The following is a 21,059-nucleotide window of genomic DNA, read 5'->3' as shown; positions in this document are numbered from 1 at the left end:
AAAGTGTTTTAGAAAGTCATCCGGTGTCAAAATGTCCTACCCTGTCAGATTTTCCTAACGCAGGGCAAAATTTTATATAATCTAAACCACATCGACAATATAAACAGGCAGGATGATTTTACATTGCAAAATACACAGTCAGATAGTTCTACCAGCTTAAAATAAACACAGAAAATACATTTACAGCGTAAATACCCTGTCAGATTATATTACCAGCATAAACATAACATGTAGGATTAATTTACAGCTCAATACCCTATCAAATTTCTACTACCAGTATTAAATAAATATGTATAAATATGTAGAATGATTTAACAACGAAATACACATCAGATTCCCGTAGCAGTATAAAATAAACAGGAAGGATTTTATAATGCAAAAATGACATAACATTGATGTGCGCATGCCCGGTAGGTTAACCTGAAGGGTAGGATGAAATTTCTTAACCGTTGCTGACTACAAGATTCACACACAACCGTTAAAATGAATAGCGAAATTAAGAGTGTGTCCTCTGGAGATGCCTTTAGAGTCGTTCACAGGCTGTAGGGATTATTAGTTGATTCAGGACGCTTAAATCAGATGCTAATGCTAAAATTCATGAAGAGAGTAGAAATGTTTTTACATTTGTAAAAACAAGTGTGGGCGCTGAAGCTTTCTGACAAACCACTGTTAAAAGTTTGGAAAACCACTTCAGACCTTGATGCGCCTTTGTGCTTTTAGCTAAATGTTGTTGATCAACCAGCTTCAAAGATTCAGACTCCTCAAACGCAAACCCTTTTTTCATTACGTACATCACTCGTAAAAATAGTTTTTGTGTGCCTTTCTTTTTGGCTCTTTTCCATGAACTCTGTAATTAGCCTAATGACTGTGTTGCTAATTCGCGCTCTTTTCATCTTTACTGTTTTTGTTTGTCTTGTTGCGTTTGCCTAATGGATGTAATTGCGCGCTTTTCTAGGCACAACTCATTTCTGTGGCGTTCTTTCTTTATTGCTGTTTGTTGTTTTTAGGGCATTCTTTCCTAACAACCAAGTTGCAGAAGACGGCTCCACCAGTTTACCAAAAGGCATTTGATTGTTTTCCCCGACCCACATTTGAATGAGTTGACCTGCAGCGAATATTGTTCCATTCCGATTGATCTCGACAGAAGCTTAGGGAGAGATTCGTTCATGGTTGAGAAAGAAGCAAGCCAGAGGAAGATAGAGAGGAATCATAATTAAGTTGTAGCAAAGCTTATCCGCTCTCCGTCGGGACCACACTGATCTTCCTTGTGTTCCATAATGATTCGGCTCTGTGAGTGTTGGCGGGGACCGATGTTACACAGAGTTTTACCTTTAAAAAGACCAACTCCTTGGGACCTATCGGGTGTGTCGCATGAAGGGCCGCAAGAGGTCTGTGATTATAGTCGTATGCCAGGAAATCTGAGCTTGTGCCTTTGATCTTCTACATGTGTGCCCGAAGCTTTTAATGGATTTGAATGATATGTAAAGCGGTTGTTTAAGGTTTGTGATGCATGTGTGGGTGTTTGTTTATGTGTTGCTTGGTGGTCAAGGTGAAAGCATCTAACGTGCGAAGAATGTGAAGTCCTTTGGATCGACTTAAGTGATAGTTCACCATAAGATGACCATAAGATGTCCTTCTCTCAGCTTCTCATCTGTTTCTTTTATCCCACTTTCTCCCCAGACGGCCATGGACCAGCTGCACATGCACTTCACACAAGCCATCCACAACACCGTCTTCCAGGTGGTTCTGGGATACGTGGAGCTGTGCGCTGGCAATGCCGACACCAAGTTTCAGAAGATGCAGTACAAGGATCTTTGCACGGTACGCTCCCTTCATTGTCATGCGCTCCTGTTGATAAACGTCCTGAACAGACAACTCCGTATTCACACACAGAGGTCACTTTTAACAACCTGTGTGAGGCAGGTACACAGGTCAAGCATGAAATCATCCCCTCTTTACAATATCATTGTTCTCCAGACAGGCGTAAAATAGGTTGTATTCCTCCGTTTGGAGCAATGTATTTGTCGAGCTGTAGTGAGAAGCGTATTGTGCTGTGAACGGATCAGGCAATCTCATTCATGAGCAAGTCATGAAGCAATTAATTTCAGTAAGCAGGAGGGATTGCAGTTTTGGCCTGGCACCTTCTAGCAGCTCCTCGTGAAATGCTGTCACATGAGATCCTTAGTCTGGATGCTGCAATTCTCATTTGCATTTGAAAAGAAGCAATAAACTCTTTACAAATTATTTTCAGAAGTTCTTCTGGGGTCAGTTTTTTACTGTTTACAAGTCTGAAATGAATATCTTCGATACTGTATGTAAGGGATAACGTACATCTAGACAATTGTTATCCCAAAATTAAAGGGATAGTTTACCTAAAAATGAACACTTACTCATTTACTCACCATCTTGTCATTTCAAACCTGTATGACTTTCTTTCTTCAAAATATCTTCTTTGGTGTTCTGTAGAAGAAAAAGTCATACTGATTTGAAATGACAAGATGGTGAGTAAATGATAGAACGCAAAATATTCATTTAAATGTATTTTTTAGCCCATTTGTAATTAAGTCAAACCTGTCAGCATTAAAGGAGAAGTTCACTTCAAAATTGGCCCCATTGACTTTCCATAGTAGGAATAAACAATACTATGGAAAGTGAATGGGGGCAAATTTGAAGTGAACTTCTCCTTTTAGTATATGCAGAACTGATCAAGATGACTCGCAGAACCCAGGTGAGAAGTGTGTTATCAGTTTTACTGGTTGTTGTCACAGATAACAAACCTGGGAATGTTGTGACTGACCGACCAATCACATTCAAGTATTCCAGAGAGCCTTGTAATAAATAATATTGAGGTCCTCCAGAAGATGGAGCACTACCAATTATTTCCTTTGTAAGCCGTTTTGTCTCTTTTTACTTGCTTTTATATTCTTCCTTGTATGAACAAAGTTTTGCAGACAGTCTAAACTTTTGCTTCAAAATCTTGTTTGACGGCTGTGCTCATCCTTCACTTTTATTGTATAGAAAAGATCAGCTTTTACTTTCTTTAAAAACATGATCTGGTTGAAATGGTTACATGCGTATGAAAATGACATGATGGTTGAATAAATGATGGTGTTTTCTTTTTTGTTATACTGTTCCTTTAAGACTAGTTCCTTTAGCATCTCTTATACGCTGTTATTGATATACACATCGTTTCCCAGTCTTGGTGCTGGTGTTTATGGAGTTTCTTCTGTGACCTACTATTGGCACACAGCTCCGAAAGTTGGCGGAGGCTTTTCTGCACCTGGTCTTGCTATTTTTGACTGTCAGAAGGGAATATTGTTATTATCTGCTGAGCTGAGTTAAAACACACCCCTTATGTTCAAGTTCAGCTGGTTTGATCAACAGATGTTAAACGGGAACGTGCTGGACAATAATGCCACGTATGTGGAGGATTTAGAGCTTTCTTTGTGGAACTTGATTCTTGAGTTTTGATGGATTATTGGGGCCTTATCAACTCTATATATTTGCACAAAAATGTAACAACATACATCTAAGAGTTGTCACAAGCTGAGCTTATAGGATTTTTTGCTTTTCCTTTTCTAAAGACCGCTATAACACATGCTAAAATGACATTTGTTTTCTCAGCGGGGGAACACTGCTCATTTGAGTTTTCATTTTGAATATGCTGCCCTCAGATCCTCCGAGAGGGAAAGAAAATGAATAGTTTATCTGTTTTTTGACCCAAGACACCTTTGTCTCGATTTTTCCTTCCTCTCATCCCGCAGCGTAGCATAAATTGAATATGATTTTGGCCGCGGACAATGCTGCATCCTTACAGTTCCTTACAGCATGTGCGGCCGTGAACAGCTTGCGATATGCTAATGCCAATCACTTCATTGCTGAACTTTGAACTGCACCGTGGGGATTAAAATGCAGTGTAACCGGAACGCACCGAAGGTCACATCACGATGCATACGCGGCACATAAATTTTACATGACGGTGTCATTATTCCGTCCCCTTAGAGATCTGTGGCAGCGTCTCTCTGCTCTGATACTGAGTGACAGTTTAAGGTAAACTGGCTGAACTGTGTGTTCATTCACATGAGCATATTGTATTTAAATAAAACCTCCGGACAAAAGTGAGAAAATGGCACACTCGGATACATGATTGTTGAATGTCAGGATTGTTTACCGTCAGATTGAATGAAGCTCTAGTGTTCTAAAGTGCTCATAGTGGATTTTGACCTCGAGCTGAACATGAGCGCGTTACAAGAGCATGACAGTCACATCAGCATTGGTGTGGCGTTATGACTCTCATACGTGGATTCTAGTGTCCACTCTGGTGTTTTATCTAAACAAAATGTTATTCTCTGAAGCCTTCATGTGCTATAGAGCATCTCTTCCATTCTCGTTTAGCGGGATGTGAATTGAGCTGTCAAGCTGTCATCCTTCGAGCTCTCTAGCTTTTATATTCTGAACTGTCGAGGAAACATACTGTAAGCGTCTGAGCTCTTTGGCTATTATGCTCTGAGTAATGTGGCTATTATATTCCGTGCTTTCTAGCTTTTATACACTGAGCTATCTAACTCTTAGTTCTGTGTTCTACTCACTCTGAGCTATCTTGATATCTTCTGAGCTGTTTGGCTGCTATATAGACTTGAGGCCTTTTAGATATCTGAGCCGACTTGTTTTTAAACTTTTAAACTGTGTTTTGAAATGATGAGCTGTTTTACGCAGTTTGTCTGTTTAGGGCTAATGTTTAGTTACTGCAGCAGCAACATACCCTGATAGCACACGTACATCTGGCACACATCGATTTGATATCTGCATTTTAATCTGCAAGACATCTGGCAGATGCTGTTTGCTCATCTGCCCTGCATATCTGAGACGTCTGCTGTCAGATGTCATATAGACCTCTAGATGATGTCTGTAAGATGTGTATGATTTAGAACGGATGTACAACAGCTTCTAAGATGTTAAGCAGATGTTTTTACACAGCAGATGTTTTCCAGATCTTTAACAGACTACTAACAGTGGTATCTGGGTATGAACTAACAACATATGAACGAACACTGAACAATACCACTGCATTTATTAATACATTTTGTCAATCAAAAGTCGTAGGCTATATGGTATCATTAGTTTATGCACGATGAACTAACATGCACAATTGAATTGGCACTAACTAATATTAACAGAGATTAATAAATGCTAAAAAGATAAATAGAAGATATGCATTGATGCCGCACGTAAACATGCCAGGAAACGCCCCGGGACACATCATAAACTGAGCAAAATGGCTGCTTTCAATAGGAGAAGCAAAGAAACCGGGACTTAAACACGCAATGATTTGCTGAAATTACAAGCAACTGGACTCGCCTTTGATCCTCAAGAATACCTTACAACTTACAAAAGAATCAAGTGTTCTTGGACACTCAAAAGTTGCGCGTCCTGATATTGTTACCATTCATTTTGCTGAGTGTTTTACCACTAAACCGGCTGGGTTCCGGCATGTCCACGTGGGAAAGTGACGACACGTGCATACCTATTATTGCTTTTTGTTAGCATTAGTAATGTTCTTTCCACGGATCTGATCTGCACATCACATGGACGTAAAAGCATTGCATGCTACTGTTCCATGTCCACTGTGTCCCTTCAAGTCTCGGAAGAGAAAGTCTGAGTGACATCTGGCGTTTACTTAAGTGGTTAGATCAGGACTTAAATATCTGTTCCTGAGCTTTAAAGTGATGTAGAGCTGGTTTAACTTGGCCTGACTTCTCATCTAAATGCTTAGCCAACATCTGTCACAGTATTCAATAATACCAGTGCCTGAAAAACACTCAGCCAGCACTATTGAGAATATAATAATTCTGGATGTTTGTCTTTATTTTGTTTTTATAGTGATCATTTTAATTTGATCCCATTCAGACATTGTTTGAAGCTTGTTTAACAATCCGGGTTAAAATAAGGTTCAACATAAGTTAAAGTGATAGTTCACCTAATAATGAAAATTCTATCATTAAAAATGTTCCTTTTCTTCTGCAGAACACAAAATACGATATTTTGAAGGTCAACCGCGGTACCAATTGGCTTGGCATTGGTTTTTGTGTCAGTACAATAGCAGTCAATGGGGACCGCCGTTGTTCGGGAACCAACATTCTTCAAGATATATTCTTTTGTGTTCTGCAGAAGAAAGAAGGTCATGCTGGTTTGAAATGACAAGTGCGAGTAAATGACGACATGAGTTTTTATTTTCGAAACTCTCAACACTTGCTGTACTATATTGAAAAAAATGGGCCGTATATAATGCCCGTGTGACATTTAAAGTATCACATGGACAGTGTCATCCGGCCCTCACATCCAGTCCCAGAGGAACTAGAGAGCTCTGAGTGAACTTGAGTGGACCATCTGGAGTGGGATTTCTGTTTGCTTTTGATCGAGAAGACGCGGCGCAGATTTGCTGACTTAACGCATTTCCAGCCTGCTGACTGCAGCAACACTTCTTTCTACTTTGTTTTCCTTCCATTGCACTTTCAAGGATAATACCCCACTCATATTTGGGCGTGGGCGAGATTCGCCTGCGTTCAGAACGGTGCCCACCTATGCTGGCCAGGTCTTTACTCAGCCGCGAATGAAGGGAAGAGCTAAGCTGGAAGTTCATCCATCACAGCCACAAATACATTATAGTGCCCATTAAAAATGAATGCCACCCGTGCCCTGTTAGATTTGTGTTTGTACCTTCCTTTTTAATTTTCTGTTTCTGGTACTTTCCCATGTTTTTCTCACATATTTCTAGGCTCACAGTCAATCATTTACAGACCTCAGTCAAATTCTATATTACTGTTCTGTCCACATATCCGATTCACTGAGGTTTCCTCATGGGGTGACATACTCCTTCTGGCTGTCTAATCTATCTCCATTGATAATAGGAACACATTTATCATCAGGACATTTATTGTTGCCAGGCAACAATGCCTCATCTCGAACCCCATAGTAGGAAGTCATCCGGGCAGAATGGGGGATTGATTGTTTGAATGAGATAGCTGACTTCTCCTTCTGCTCACCTACAGGAGTCATTAGACATCAACGGAAATATTGCACATCTTCCAATCCGATAACGGTTGGATCAGTGCTAATCCGAGATGCTGGGCTGGTACATGAGAATCTCTCCTCACTCAAAGTTGGCAGCTGTACAGCTTTATTTAAACTAGGGATGAAGCTTCTTTAGACAATCAATCAACTTCAAGTGAGACAAACGGCTCATAAAATCATTGCTTTCAGCCCAAGCTTTCGACAATGTTGAGCGTTTTCGTCCCTATAATGCTTCCCGCACAGTTCATTGCATTAGTTGCAGACGCTCTACTGTAATGAGTTTTGTGGGATGGTTTCATATCATCTTATTTATCTGTTACTGCTGTATTACCAAAAGTGATGAATCACCTCCGAATGCCCAGAGCTTTTTCAGTGTGTAGCTCAGGCTTAATTCGATTTATCACAGCCACTCACGATCAGGTCGCAGTGTGTTCGAGGGTGTGAATACAACGACAGTGACTGTGTTATTTTATTCATTTGATTGTTTGTGTTTTATTCTCAATGGGCTGCACGAGCACCGGAGGGTAGATTCAGAATGATTTTCTTGAGCAGCCCTCTCCTAAAATGGAGGCAAATGCCTTGGGTATCGATAGATCATTGAGGCTCTACTTGGAATCGCATTTGCTTGTTTTTACATGGAAAAGTTTCCTCTTACTTATGAGAAATGTTCACCCGAAAGAAAAACATTTTGTCATGGTTTAGTCACTCTCATGTCTTTTCAAACTTGACTAAATATTCTAAACACTTTTGAACTCGAAGCGAAGAGGTAGGTTTGTTACGGGACCTACTTTTTGTTTGTTGATATTATTTTCATAAAACGACAATACTATAGGATTTCAGAATTATTAAAATTGCCACGGATTACATAATGCAAATATTTAAGCATAATAATTGAAGGACGCCTTTTTCAGAACTTTTTTAAAGAAGAATGTTTAGACACTTGTAATGTAAAAAATATTTATATTAAATCAATTCAATATTATTAAGGACAAACTCTGTTATGTTTTGTTTTTCATCACAATGCCATTTAAATGTCTTTTTTTGTTTTCTCCCAAAGACTAGAAACATATACTGGCAACATGTCTGTGCCATCTGCTTCACAAATGTTGTTCAGATATTTAAAATTCTTACAAGGTCACCTCAATCGTAGATCCCTTCTTATGCCTCAATAAAGTTGATTAGGTAAATGTTTGGCAATAAATAGTCAGAAACTAAAGGTTACAAGCAACAGCACCCAATTTATAGGACCCATTTGCGAGCGATTGTGTAGGGAGAAGAGACACTAATACATAAATTGTTCCTAAAGGGGCAAACGTGTTAGCTTTTCCACAGCTGGAAGCCATGTTGCTATGTGTCGTTCCCGTTCCTCCAAAAACAGTCTAGTTGAGCCTCAAGCCGATCGTAATTTACCAGGCCCAGCAGTTTGCAGAGTTTCCAGGCTCGGTTAAAAGAAAGGCGAAGACAGAGTTTTAGGGATTCACTGCTGACAGTGTTGATGAATATGTGTATGGATGAGTCTGCAATGTTGTACCCTCAGACAAGGCAAAGTTTATGTTGAAGTTACCTGACCGCAAATCTCACCAGCCAAAGGGAGTACGTCAGGTCTTCCAAGAACTCCAATGTCGCAGACGACAAAGTCAGACTTGATATACAGTCTCTCATCTCAGACTCTGACCTGACAGGAGCTTGCTTTGTTGTCTCTATGGTATTATTTCTAATTATAGCGTTCCAAGGAATGGATGAGATTCTCAGAGATTTTGAAGGATTGACCGCATGGTAAATATTCATTAAGGTCCACAGCAGGTCGATCATTATCTCTGGTGTATTCACAATGTCAGATTTACTGTCCTCCAAATGCCTTCGGCTTGATTTAAGGACACATACGCAAATTTGTGGAGACATACTGTAATGTCACATTGTCCTGGGTTCCCTGGCAAATCCTTAGTGTGTTCGGTAGTTACTGATAAACTTCCTAAACTCTATTTTTAAAGTGCTTGTTACTTGTTTGTTATATCTCCTCAGTGAATAAAAATCTTAGTGGAATGGGGTATATGCACATGGGCCGATGAGGTACTTCCGCTCAAATCTCAGCCAGCGAGGTCACTTCCGCTTTCATAGCACCAAGTGTTTACGGGTGAGCATTGTTAAGTGCCTCTGTGATCACGCCTCTAGTAATTGCAAAAGTTCACTTTGCTTTTCTTCATATTTGTTGATGTACCTTGAAACGGATAGCCTGAAGTGCTTCTCCTTTTTGGTTGTCGTAGTATGGCAAATTGTTTGAATAATTAAACTCGTTTTATTGATCTTAAAACTGTATGCATTCTGAAAGAAATTGCCGTTGTTCCATATGGCGCCAGATGTAGCTTCCTGGATGAGATTTTAGCGGAAGTACGTCATTGATCCGTATGCACCCCCCCCATTCTATCAATCATACCATAAAACAGTTTTCCCCATGTTGATAGGTCAGATGTCAATATTTTGTAGTTTTAATACCAATGTGAGGTCTCTTAAATGCTTTTAAAAGTATTTTTAAGCATAATTTTCCCTAGTCTGGTTGGCGCAGCTTTCAGAATTTTCACATCTTTAACGGTACAAAACCCTCATAAATGGGCACCTGAAAATTATAACTATTTCATGTGTTGTAAAAAGTCATCTCTTTTTAATTTGTTGGGTATAATTGCTTCTGGTTTGTACATCGTAATTCACAGAAATCTTACAAAGTCTGTTGTCTCTTAAAAACATGCATCCTTTTTTCGTCACAGTTTTAGCCCATGTATTTCCCTCATCTAAAATGGAAACCAGTATAGACTGATATTTTTCTGTCGTCAAGGGTTTAGGAAAATAAAACCAACGGTTGAGTATATTGATAATATGTACATTCTCTGAAAATGTGCATGCCACATTCAAAACGCTGGAAATTGTCCATTAGCTTTGCATTGTTTGTTAGTGCAGCAGTTCCTGTACTTGATGCTGATGGGTCAATAGCTGATATTTTAGTTTAAACAAGTTCAATAAACGAAACGAACAAAAAATACTTTACAATAATGCTAAATTCGCATTATGTATGTATGTGCTACCATTTTGTATTGCATAAGAGAAACCCTGTAAATTTGACACAATTTATTTTCAAACTTTACGGTGTGACCAATCATCTCTATGGCCTGAAAGGCACAGCAGTGCATATGTTGCTCTGCAAAAAAATGAACCTAACACAAAATTCTCTTTTATAGAAATCTCAGATGGCTCTGTGCTTAACCTCATGAATATCATATTAACACCCTGACACCCTAAATAGCCCTAATAAAGGAAAACGAGACAACTTTTCTCCACATTACCTCACCTCCCTTACATATCCCATGGATTACATGCAGTAACAATAACTCTCAATAATTTAGAGAATTCTTACAAAAAATAAAAAGTTCTGTCCATCTCTTTCATGCTCTGTAAAATATGTTCTCTTAAAATATTCAATCTGGTTTCAGTCCGGTTTCACAGAAGTTGTTGTTTTATCTTTAAGACAAAGTGTTCCCGGTACCACGGCTCTCATATGTCTCATATCTAAAGCTCTGCCATATTTTACGTCACAGGCCCATCATCAATTTCTGCTTCTTTTGCTTATGTTCAGCTTTTTCCGCTGTGAATGAACGCAGTCTGAACGCGCACACGGATCTTGTGGTGAAACTTTAGCAACTTGTAGAAGATGATACAGAGAGACTAAAGCAGCTCTTTTATTTGATCTTTCTCCACAGCACATTACCCCAGACAGCTACATCCCCTGCCTAACAGACCTCTGCAAGGCATTGTGGGAGGTGATGCTCAGTTACCACCTAACCATACGGTGGCACGATGAACACTACAAAGAAGAGGAGGCAGCTCCTGTAGCAGGTACATCAAGCATGCTTCCAGCACAGTTCCAGCAATACTGAACTCATGGGTTCACATACTGAATTATAGCGCATACTGTAAGTTTTTTGGCTTGCAGATATGCTACAGAGTTTTCCATTTGTGTCTAAAGTTTAGAAATATTTGATGAGTTCATTTGCAAAAAACAGATTTAATAACATTAAAATTAAACAAAATTACATTTTGATCAATAAAATATTATTATTTTATAATAAAATATATCAAATATATATTATTATTATTAACAACAATTATAGTCATAATAATAAAAAACAGCTTGATAACAAAACAAAACACTTTCTTTGTTATCTGTTTTTGCAAATGAGCTCTTTATTTCTACCTCCTCATGTCAATCATATGTTTTCCTCCAAATATCTTTACGGTTTTCCAGTACATCGGTAAAACAAAATCAATGTTCTCAGCAAATATTGATATCCAATTATATATAGATTTCAATATCCAACATTTTATCTTGTCAGCCTTAATTGTTGTCGTATACAGTTTTGCATATTGATTTCTCTTATTTACTGATGCATTTATATAGTAAAGCGAAGCAAATATATTTATCATATTAATAATTATTAAATGTCTGCATGAAGGTATAAATGCAGAAGCTACTTCAACTACCTGTCTTACAATAAAAGCTGATTTTCTTGGGAACCCACGGTTCATCTTTCTGCGTGTCTAAACGTACTCATGTCGTACCGCCGAACCGACTGCATGACTTCTACATCTGTGTAATTGAAAAAACAATCATTTTTAGCAGGAAAAGATGGAGTTTCATTAGGGAGCTCGTTGCCCCATGATGGTTAGTTTTATAAGCATTACATTTACACTTTTACGTCCGCTGTGTAAAGGAAATGGCTTTCAGGGGCGCAGTAATCGACACAGCAGTGGCCAAGTAGCCCGAGCAGGTAATTGAATGGGGTGCTGTGCTGACAGCAAAGTGCAATGTAGTTTATAGAGTTTGCCTTTCTGTGTTTTCCCCCACTTCGATTTCTGAGGTCACTGAACAGTGCTGAAATAGATTGCTGCTTGTTCTTGGTTAGGGCTGATATTGGAAATGTATCGAACCATTCTAAAGTATCCAAATAACCCCTACAGAGGGAGCGGGCGATGTTCATTTAGTAGCATTACCATCATTACTAACGGCAATGATTTTCTGGTTGTTTTTATAAATGTTAAATGAGGTAGTATGGTTCTTTTTAATAAACATATTTATTTTCCTTTTCTAATTTGTGTTTGTATACGTTTTGATCTCTTCTTTCTGTAATCCCTCTGTTTTTCTTTCTACTTTAATCCTATTCTGCTTGTTCCTAGTCATTAAATTAAGCCGTAGCGCTCCAAATTGTTTATCGAGTAATGTAAACTCAGCAGTGTACCGTGTTTTTCTCCTGACCAGATCTTCCACACAGCAATTACTTTCACCACAGTATAATCCTTCAACTGCACTGTAAAATATTGCTTTTTGAAAGTAATACAGTACACATTTTAATATTGTCAAATAATAGTGAGGATTATAAATCAGCAAAGCAGAATCTTACTTGCTTAATGTTAATTAAATAAAAGTTTTGGGCTCTTAAGTTCCTCAGATGTTTGCCTTTTGCTGGGCTGTCAACGTTATCTTCGATAATTTGCCTACAACTTGTAAAATCGTTGGTGATTCAGACATAAAAGGCAAACAGGGTGTCATATGCTCATTAGTTATATTTTAACTATATTTTAGTTTAAATTAGGTTATCAAGCCGTTCAGCTCCTTCTCCTCTCCTCTCTTGTCAGTGTATTCTCCTTGACAAGTTCTCTCTCTTCCTCAAACTGATTGACTTTTCTAATCGGCAGGCCTGTAAATGACAAATCAGTAAAGGATACTCTGACAGCGCAGAGGTGTCAGATCTTGGAAGAATTCATTGACACGTGATGTTAAATTGTTTTCTGATATCTACGTAGAAGTTATGTTGCTTTATTTAGTGCAAAAATTATCCAGAAACGGTTTTACATGTCCATTTACAAAGCGATTTGTCCCTAGAATGAAAAGGTCTATTATTACCTTATTTGGAAGGGTCATGAATTGATTGGCTGTTTTGCTGCGCGGCTCATGCCAGTAGCTCACACAGCAAACAGCTCGCTACTGTCAGACATGAAAGGGTAGAAGTGGATAAAATACTTACTGCTGTAATGGCAATGTAGTAGGAATTGCTTCTTAAATTGCTATCAAAACGCTCGGGGGAGCTTGCTTGATATTGTCCCAGGTTCGAAAAACTGTCCCTTTCACTTTCATCACGTGACTCTCGCTGCTCTGTGCTGCGGCCTGCAAATTGCATTGTAAATAAATATAAACAAGGCAAAAGGGGTTTATAACTTTGCAATATACATATAAGACCTGACTTTATAGCAGCTTGCGCTGTTATAACTGTATAAAGAAGACGGGTGTCTGATTAACATCCGGATGAAACTAAAAATGTTTGAGGTTCATGATATCCATGTACATACCTCTTATTATTCATCTATACATTTTTTTCCATATTCCATTCTACGCCACCTATATTTTTCCCCCTCAAATCTTAAATATGTTATTAAAGATCCAGTGTATGACGTTTAGCATCATCTAGTGGTGAGGTTGCACATTGCAACCAACGGTTCACTCCACCCCTCCCTTTCGAAGCATTACGGTGGCTGACATAGCATTAAGATTCGCTTCTTTGCCGATGGTGATAATGTATTTACGAAATGCGCTCTGTAGAGCGGTTTGTCCGTTTAGGGCTACTGTAGAAACAACATGGCGAATTCCATGGAAGGGGACCCGCGGTGTATGTAGATAGAAAAAGCTATTTCTAAGATAATAAAAACATAACGCTTCGGCATGTAAGGTCTTTAACAACCAAAATATGTTTATTATATTACATTTCTGTTCATAGATCCTCCAAAGAATTACAGTTATGACCTTTCAATTTTAAAGGTGTTTATTTAACATTTTGATTTGGTTATAAATGTCCTGTTGGTTGGATTTTGTACAAACCTGTCTGTAGTGTTAAAAACTTTAACAATTTGGAACAGCGTTGGACCAGCTTTGTTTACATCTTCTGAATTGGTCAATATTTAAGAAAGTATAATCTTTGTTATGTAATATAAATTTGTTTTGAAATTTCAAAGTTCCTATAGCGTATTATCTGCATTTTGTTTAGAAAAGTGGTGATGGTTGTACTGTGGTGGCTGTTTTCCCTCATATGATTATGTTCTAGTTATAACATTCTTCAAATGGAAGGTTAGGTGCTTCGAAATAACGATTTTCACATCACAGCCTTGCAATGTCAGTAACTGCTGCTGAGAAATATATTTGTAATCCAAACACTCCAGACAAACAGTGGGTTTAAATCTAGTGAAATGAGCCCAGCTATTTGTCACTTGCAAGACAGCGCTGTGTGCCAGACCATTTTTCTCATAACTTCTTTGTTTTGTTACAATGCATATTTAACCTGACCAGCATCCCGTGAGAATTCATCCAGACATCTAGAGGCTGCTCTTGTCCTCACACGCTGCAAGCGTGTCCTTGACTTTGGTCTGTAGGGGGCGCTCTTACACACATTGAGTGGAACTCTTTCTAGAGCAGGTTCAAGCTGATGGTTTGATCTTTCAGTTATGTATCAATAATGAATTCCTTTTATCCATTAACGAATATTGATGCGTGTCACTCCCATTCAACCTGACAAAATGTGTTTGATTTTGAAAGGACTGTCACGCCCAGTGAGACTTAAACAAGATTTCAGAATTAGAAACATGCTTTTCATGCGAAACATGTAAGGGATAATGTTCAGGCATCCGGTTGTTATCTCAGAAATTAGCCCAGACCGTGTGATCAGGACCCGACGCTAAGCGGAGGGTCTTGTATCACACTGAAGGGGCTTATTTCGCTATAAAGCTGGCTGCTTGTACATTATCCTGCTTATTACACGGCTTCATGACACAAAAGAAAAAACTGGACATGACATTTTTATTTGAGACATTTTATTAGCTCATTTTTACTGAATGCCGACCTTCTGCGAGGAAAAGCCGTTTACTTTCGATTTTAAGGTAAGAAATCACGTTGCAATGTCATGAACAGGCAATTTGGTTTAATCATTTGTAAATATCAATCATAATTGATATTAAAACAATCATATTTGTTATTTAAAGAGATATTTATATTTAATTTGTAAAAAGAAACGTTCAAATTGATTTGCTGTATCCAGGTCACCGTGTGTTATTAGTTTTGAGAGATTGTGATCTGGGCATAAAGAGCCTGCAAATGTCGCGAATGGCCAATCAGAAACAAGCATTCCATCGATCCATGTAATAGGAAATCTGAAGGTTGTTTGTGTTTCCATGTTAATTAAATTGTAAACTACAATAGCTAATTTATTTGAGAATGCCTTGATTTTAAAGTGGTAGCTCACCCCAAAATGGTAATGAAATATCTTCTTTTGTCTTTTGCAGAAGATAGAAAGTCATACAGGTTTGATAGAAAAAATGATGAAAGAAGTAAAATCTTTGGGTGAACGCTTTAACGCTAATACCGTAGAACGTAATGATATTAAAATTGAGATGACATTCCCTTAAAGATCATTTTTAGAGCCGCTTGTAAGGATCATGATACGGTCGGTTAAATTGTAAATTAAAACATCTTTATTCGTGTGTATCCTAGTTTATATTCTGTTCCGCTGTGAGCACAGGATATCACGGGGCCTTCATGCTTAAGTTCTTACACGGACGAATGTCCGTAACATCAAATAATGCACCAATCCCTGTGTCAAATTGACAATTACACTTCTCGTTGCATACGATTTCGTGCGGCATTCATCTCCGTCGGTGTCAAGAAGAATTTACTTTTTTACCTGGCAGGGCCATCAACAGGTAAATTGCCTCCGCTGGCCTGTGACTTGCTTTGCTATCTAATTTCACAAGGTGCATAATCACAGACAAACCACGTGTTGAAAAATTGAGCACGCCAGTCAAAAGGAATATCCATTAGAATCCAATTCAGATTTTTTTAGATAAGTTCTTTGCGCTTTCGATTAATGGCGTTTGTGACCCTACTTCATTTAGATGCTAGGGAGGCCCAACTGCTCGCTCTCGGGCACACGTGTGTGCTTGAGTAAGCACGGACCGAGATGTTGTAACTTTGAAGGTTACTCCAGAGGTTTGACTTTATTGAGTGCGAATGAAGAAATTGCCCTTAAGCCTGTCAGAGAGAGGTGGGAAAGATGCTTTCTCTGAATGAGGCACTAAATCTTCATTTGGTTTTTTAGACGTAACAAATTCGGCCGTTGGTTGGCGGGAGGGGAAGGTCAAGTGGGAATGAGAACACTTAGAAGTGAATATTTGATTTAATGCCTCCCTCAGGTCACAGATTAGAAACAGATGTACTGGGCAGTTTGGAAACACTGACCGTGTGATTTCTGTCTTTTTATTGTTTCCCTTTTGCTTGATCCTCTCTTATCTCAAAATCGCCACTTGCGGGTTTGGAAACTCAGGGATGCTTATTTGGATTCTGTCTGGGTTTTTTTGGATGTCACAGATGTCCTCAGACATCGGTCTTTAGACGAAAGGTTCTCCTAAAGTCAGAGTATCTAAAGTCACAGAAGGTCAGGTTTCAAATGCACTCCAAGCTGTGTGTTTACTTCACGGGGTAAATAGAGGGTTAGGAATGTTTTTTTCAGACAGCACATTTAATGAAGAGGCCAGATAGCTGACCTGGAATTAGACAGAGCTCTGAGTTTAGACCTGAGCGGACTGACTAACTCTGTTTTGAACTCTATAGAGATGAACTCTACCCGGATGATGTTTTTGTTGATGGTGAGATGTCCCAGATTGGATTAAGATACTTGTGCTTATTTTATTGTCATTTGATTAGGCCTTCATTTGCTCGTGACTGTCTCTCCTGTAAACCAGTTTTTATCCAGCTGAACTGAATTAACAATAATCCTGCATACAGCCCTCCAGTGTCATGTTGCCCTGTCTTTTCAGGTCACAGACTTCCTTGTTGTCTTTTGATGTGGCACTCATTACTTGTGTACTTTCCGTCGTGTGATTCTTCGTGAGAACTGTATTTCTTATTTTTTAATAGGAAACCTGACAATTTAATGGCTGTCTGTATTAGAACCCACAGTTCATTCATAGTGGATAATAGCTTTTCATTTACATCCTTTTAGATTTACCTCAAAGTGTAATTTTACCCTTATCATCATTTCTTATTAGAATGAAGCTGTAGCCTAGCCAGGTTCAAGACTCATAAGAAAAGAAAAAGTTGAATATGGTATGATATATATTCATATTCTAAAAGTTTGCGTTCCTATACCTCTGGTAGATCATTGTGCTCGCAACACAAATGTCATGGGTTTGATCTCATAGTGCACACATGGATTTAAAAATGTGTAGATTAAATGGACTATAAATCATCTGCCATATGCCTACATAATACAAAGTATTTTAATGGTAACAAGGTGCTAAATTATAGGTAGGAATTGACACAACACTGGTTAGATTTGAAACTTTGTTTTCCGAATGCACTTTATTGCTCATTTGCGTGGCAACCAACACAATCTCACGACAATTCGTATCTTTTTAGTGAGATGGCTAAATCGTACCAATTTGTTCTATTTCCATCTGAATGTAGCACCGACGCACCTATAGAACACCTATAGATGCGCCCCCTATTTTCACGTGCCTTCCACGGGTCTACATTTAAAAGAACGTATATGCACGCGGAAAATATGCGAAATGTGAATCGGGCCAGAGAGAGAGACAGCGAGAGGTGCAAGTGCTGATTCGCTCAAGCTGATTTTGAAATTACAGACTGAAATCGGAAATAAATTACAGCTCTGAAAAGGTTACTGTTAGCATATATGGAAACTCTTTGTGTACATGTTCTTTAATTGCATTTTAATATTATTTTCCACAGCTCTACTATGAACACTATTTGGCAAAACAGTGTAAGTGTAACCAACAAATGAACCACAGCAATGCAAATAATTTAGAATCATACAGTAGGGAGTACAATTTATCATTTGAGGGAATTCTGGCCTGTTGTGCTGTTTGCTTCACGTTCCTTATTTTCTTCACCTCATCGCTTTGTCTGGTTACTCTGCTCCTCTCCTTCCTTTGAAATTCCCAGGGATGCAGAAATCACTGCAGTGTGCTATAGACTGCTTGCGTGTAAGTGTGTGGGAGTGAGCGTCTGCGAGTACGTGCTCATGCGTTGCGTGTGCGTGTGTGCGTGCTTGTATGTGTGCGAGTAGCTGCTGCCAAGGAGATGATATTTTGCTTGTCCTCTCCAGTAGTTGGCTGGCGGTGATTTACTCTTGTGGCTCTGCATAGCTGCACTCCTCCAGGACTGAAATGATTGTGGAAAAGTCCAACTTCATTGTCAGGAGCCAAGGAGCGCTTTGATTCTGCTCCAAAAGCCCAGATCTTCCAGGTTAAATGAAAAGAGCTTAGAAAAGAGCTTTGTTTTTGGATGCATAAACAAACTCTTTTAGGATTTCATTCTTTAGAATTAAATAGGAATATAATGCTTTAAATGACAACCGTGTACACTACGGTGGGGCATCTATGTTTGTGTATGTTTTTTAAATTTTATTAAGCAGTTAAGCAGCAGTTTGATTTCAGGCCAGTCAGATTGGGCAATATTAAGTTAGAACCGCCTACAGCAGGGGTCTTCAACTACTTTTCTCTTAGGGCCAGATTCCAAAAGTAAAGAATAGGATGCCGGCCAGTTTTTTACCATATCCTTACTGCTATTATTTTGTATTTCTGTTATTTACTGCATTTTGTTGCTTTTATGCTGTTGTTTTGTTGCGGCTACTTATAGGTCATTAAAGGGATATTGTCTTTTTAGTTGTATTTTATATTCCTTAATCTGTTAGATTACCCCAAAATGAAATTGCTGTTAATGTACTCACCCCCACGTACTAGGACAGATCCTTTGAAGTGCATGTTCTGGAGGGAGATGGATTGCTGTTTCTAATAAATATAGTCGTATTTTCATACATAATGAATTCATTAATAAAACAGTTTGTCATTCACGTGGTGTACCCTTCCTGCAGCTACTTAAGGGCACAAGACTCATTTCGAGGCACGACCTATTGCATGCGCAAACCGATTGCCTGAAGCTGTGGATTGCCAGTTATAAATAACTGAGTATTTTGACAGACCGATCAAATCGCTATAGAAGACGTCAGTATATCGTTACGAGCCGAGGAAATTACTTTTTTTATTGAATGTACTAGCGTTTGGACTTACAAAACATTGGTGTCTCAGGACGTACATTACTTAAAGCACACAGTTCTTAAAGTCTCTCCACTTATTTGAAATGTTTAGATAATGGGGCCGGATTTGGCTCGCGGGCCACCAGTTGACTAGCCCTGGCCTACAGGCACTCACTTGACCACGCAAAAAGTAATAAAATGACTATGAATGGGACCTTCAGTAGGGTGCATATTTGAACTATTTCTAACTCTGCCTCCTTCTGTTTCTCATATCCATTCACATGCCATAAATGTGAAAAAAGGTTTAATTGAGCCGAAAGCTTCTGTGAAATGTACCCATTTTCTATATTTCTTCAGTATCCATGCAGCCACTAGCGTGTCAGGCTAGCGTGACGCGAACCCAGATTTTGAAGTATTTGTGAGGGAAAGTAGTTTTTACGTGCACTTCCTGTAAAATGGGAAACTTGGTTTCGTGTTCTCTCCAGCGGATTTAAGATGAGATGCCTGCACAGAAACTCTTGAGTGATGACTGTGGATCTCTGGGGTTTAAGGGAGCACTGTTATGTTAAAACATGTTCTTTTTATATAAACGCACCGCTTTCTGAACGCAGTGCATCAGTCTGCTGGCTTCAGCCAGAAAATCCCATCAGTCCTTTGCTTGAAGTTTCTCTATGACTGTCCCGAGGCACTTGTGACTTGTTTTATTGTCTTGCTGGCACAATAAGGCAGACAGGTGGAGAGGTTCTGTACAACATGTGTTTTTATTGTGGAGTGTGAGCTGGACTTTTGCAATAAGACGCTGGAGTCCCGACCTGAATTTTGAGCTCCTTTATGCTGTTTTAGATGTTCCACTTTCATTTAATGTTTACACGGTTTCTGTCATTTTTACAACAATTTTACTTTACGCTCACAATAGTAGTGTAAAATGGCAGCTGATGCTAAAATATTAATTATTTATATTAATATGACATTTATTGAAGTCATAATACAATTTTATTTTTATGCCATTTAATTTTTTTTTTTTATGTTTGCCTGTTATCGATATTCAACAGTATTTGTGACATTTGGACCACATTTATTTCTGTTAGGGGTGTCACTGTTGATTTTGTGTTAATTCTACACGTAATATTCAAAATAATTCTCCACCGGTTTAGTTTTACCTTAAAGTGATAGTTCTACCAAAAATTTGACTAATATTTCCCCACAATAACCGTGTAGTGAACATCTGATATTGTGAGAGCCCTTACATCTGTGCAGTCCTGATTTTCTTTTACAGATTTTTTCTCCTCCTCACATCCTCCTAGATAATGTCTCTGCCCTTAGATGTTGTAAATTCCGCAGGTTATGCGTGAATGCGTGTTTGTTTTCTCCTGAGGTGGACCTCCTTGTATCATCTACACATTAATGGCAGGATAATTATCTTGTATGGCTAAGGGCCTGCCGCAGCATCAGAGCAGTGTAAATTCCCCCTGAAGGCCGCGTACATTTTCTCACTATAGGTCACGTTTATCATTTGCCAACATTAAGATCGGTCGCCCACGTTGTCTGCTCTTAACACACTCATCTCGTGCTGAATTTGTCTCCGCGGGTTGTATCATTATTTTCATTGCAAGTATCCTTCCATTTACATTATAATAGATGCATAATGACCATGGCAATGAAGAGCTATAGACACTGTGAATGATCTCTGCTTGTGTATGCTGCATTTTAAGAGATCATATTCATGTGTCGTCTTATCTACTTTTGGTCAAATACTGATGCACTGTCACATTTAATATTCATAGATTCAAGGCAATCCTAGAATGAATTGCAACACTATTAGTGAATAGAATCAGTCATAATAAA

The 21,059-nt window shown here is 38.7% G+C and overlaps 1 protein-coding gene across 2 annotated transcripts in view; it reads left to right on the top strand.

The window, feature by feature from the left end:
• Window positions 1-21,059, top strand: part of vps50 (VPS50 subunit of EARP/GARPII complex) — a 110,473-nt gene that overhangs the window by 32,825 nt on the left and 56,589 nt on the right. For both annotated transcript variants that reach the window (XM_079485095.1, XM_079485094.1), the window contains exons 12-13: window positions 1,681-1,821; window positions 10,821-10,956. In XM_079485095.1, the coding sequence (XP_079341221.1) occupies window positions 1,681-1,821; window positions 10,821-10,956 (277 nt within the window). The remainder of the gene's footprint in view (window positions 1-1,680; window positions 1,822-10,820; window positions 10,957-21,059) is intronic.

This window comes from Barbatula barbatula, assembly GCF_947034865.1.
Source record: "Barbatula barbatula genome assembly, chromosome: 21".
NCBI classification, from domain to species: domain Eukaryota; kingdom Metazoa; phylum Chordata; class Actinopteri; order Cypriniformes; family Nemacheilidae; genus Barbatula; species Barbatula barbatula.
This window is presented reverse-complemented; position numbering and strand designations above follow the sequence as displayed.